General features: G+C 46.5%; 1 protein-coding gene across 1 annotated transcript in view; it reads right to left on the bottom strand.

Moving 5' to 3' along the window:
• Window positions 1–1,223, bottom strand: part of cables2b (Cdk5 and Abl enzyme substrate 2b) — a 28,734-nt gene extending 27,511 nt beyond the window's left edge. The window contains exon 1 of the mRNA XM_014033990.1: window positions 402–1,223. Within this exon, the coding sequence (XP_013889444.1) occupies window positions 402–1,072 (671 nt within the window). The 5' untranslated portion in view covers window positions 1,073–1,223. The remainder of the gene's footprint in view (window positions 1–401) is intronic.
• Between the last annotated feature and the right edge of the window lie 585 nt (window positions 1,224–1,808).

A 1,808-nucleotide genomic window follows, 5' to 3' on the forward strand; every position in this document is an offset into this window, starting at 1 on the left:
TGTTTGTTTGTTTGTTTGTTTGTTTTCCAGCCTGAAAATGCCTGTGTGCGGTTGTTGTTTTTGTTATACCTGTAGATGTTTTTCTTTGCAAAAACTGGTCGGTTTTGGTCTGACTGGACCTAAAACCAGTCCACTTCCTGTCTTCAGCTCATCAGGGACTCTGACACTTCATCAGACCAGAACCAGAAACTGGTTTAAAAGCTGATATGAATGTTCCCACTGTCATCATTTCATTAGGATCCATTAGATCCGTCCAACAGAACCAGTTCGGTTCCATCAGCAGGTTCTGTTAGCTCAGAGATGGACCCCAGAAACTCAACTCAAAGTTAACTTCCTCAGAGTTTGCCCTGGAATCCCCCTCTGATGACCCGGTTCGGGTTTAGCCAAGCAGACTCGCTCACCTGGGTCTCGGTTCCGATGACACAGAGTTACAGCTCTGGACAGACAGCAGTGTGGGGGACTTCCGTGGACCCAGCGGGGACGGCAGCAGGTTGGTGTTGGACGGGGACAGAGACAGCAGGTTACTGCTGCCCGGGGACGGAACCGAACCTCGGCGACACCCGAGCAGAACCTCCGCGCTCCCCGCATCGTTAAAGCCCGGCTCGGATGGAAGGACCAGGATGGGCGGTATAACGGTGAGTCCGGTCCTCAGGTTGGGAGTGACATCCCCACCGCACGGTGACCCGGAGAACCCGGCTAACGGCCCGTAGCTGACCGTGGGTTCGGATTCCGAGCAGGAATCAGCTGTGGCCGCCGCCGAACCACAGCTGGGTCCATCTAACGGGGTCTCTTTGTTGTCGCAGCTCGATCCATTCTGGCTCGAACTGTTCTGAACCGGCCGTCCGTCCAGAGAAATGTTGTTCAGGAACAGAAGAGCGGCTTGTCTGCGGCGGGAGTTCTCCCGGTTCTTCCGGCTGTGCTCTCTGGTACCGAGCGGCACCGTCAGGACCGAGCTGTTGGGTCCGCAGGCAGCAGCAGCCGCCATGGTTTCTGTCCCACTGAGGAAGTCCAACCCGGGGATCAGCTTCAGACTGTCAAATCCCTTAGCTCGGAGCCCCATCTGAGCGCTCATTGGTCACAAACAAATTACGTGATGACGTAGAGGCCGAAGCACGTTGTAAACAGAACCACCATGAGTTACCTTCATCAACAATTAGGGGAATTGAAATATTAGAGAAGAAATGTTCAAACTTGCACATAAGGAAGGTTCTCTGTTGTTCAAGTTTAGCGTCACTCAGAGGAAGGTTTTTCTGGAATGCAGAGTTTGTTAAAAGATGTTGGAAAAAAACATGGATGTCTCGCTTTCAATATTGTATTTCAAATAAAATAAAAGAGCTTAATTTCAAAATTTTACACGTTTTCCCATGTATCAAACAGTGGTCAAAGTTTAAGGATATTGATGAAAATTGTTCCGTTTGTCAAGCTGAATCAGAGGCTAGATTGTGTTTATTTTGCAATTGTTCTCACTCTGGGTTTTGGAGGGACATGGAGAAATTTGTCAAGGATAAAACTAAACACACTATTCAAATTAGGCCTAAAGATGTTATTTTCAGGTTTGAATGTACTGATAAAAGTTTAACCTCCCAAACTTCTATGTTTTCTTAGTAGACTTTGATTTATATGTGAATACTTTGAGGTTAACAAAAAATAAGAAGGCAGAATCCACTCAGCTGCATCTTCAAAATTTACGTTTGATCCTAAATGATATTGATTATTGAGTGCCTTGTTTATTGTATAATTTTCTTTTTGCTACATGTTCTTTGTAGTTTGTCATTTGTTTCTGCTGATGTCAGTTTTTTATGTAATTG

Source organism: Austrofundulus limnaeus, unplaced genomic scaffold, assembly GCF_001266775.1.
Source record: "Austrofundulus limnaeus strain Quisiro unplaced genomic scaffold, Austrofundulus_limnaeus-1.0 Scaffold1926, whole genome shotgun sequence".
Classification (NCBI taxonomy): domain Eukaryota; kingdom Metazoa; phylum Chordata; class Actinopteri; order Cyprinodontiformes; family Rivulidae; genus Austrofundulus; species Austrofundulus limnaeus.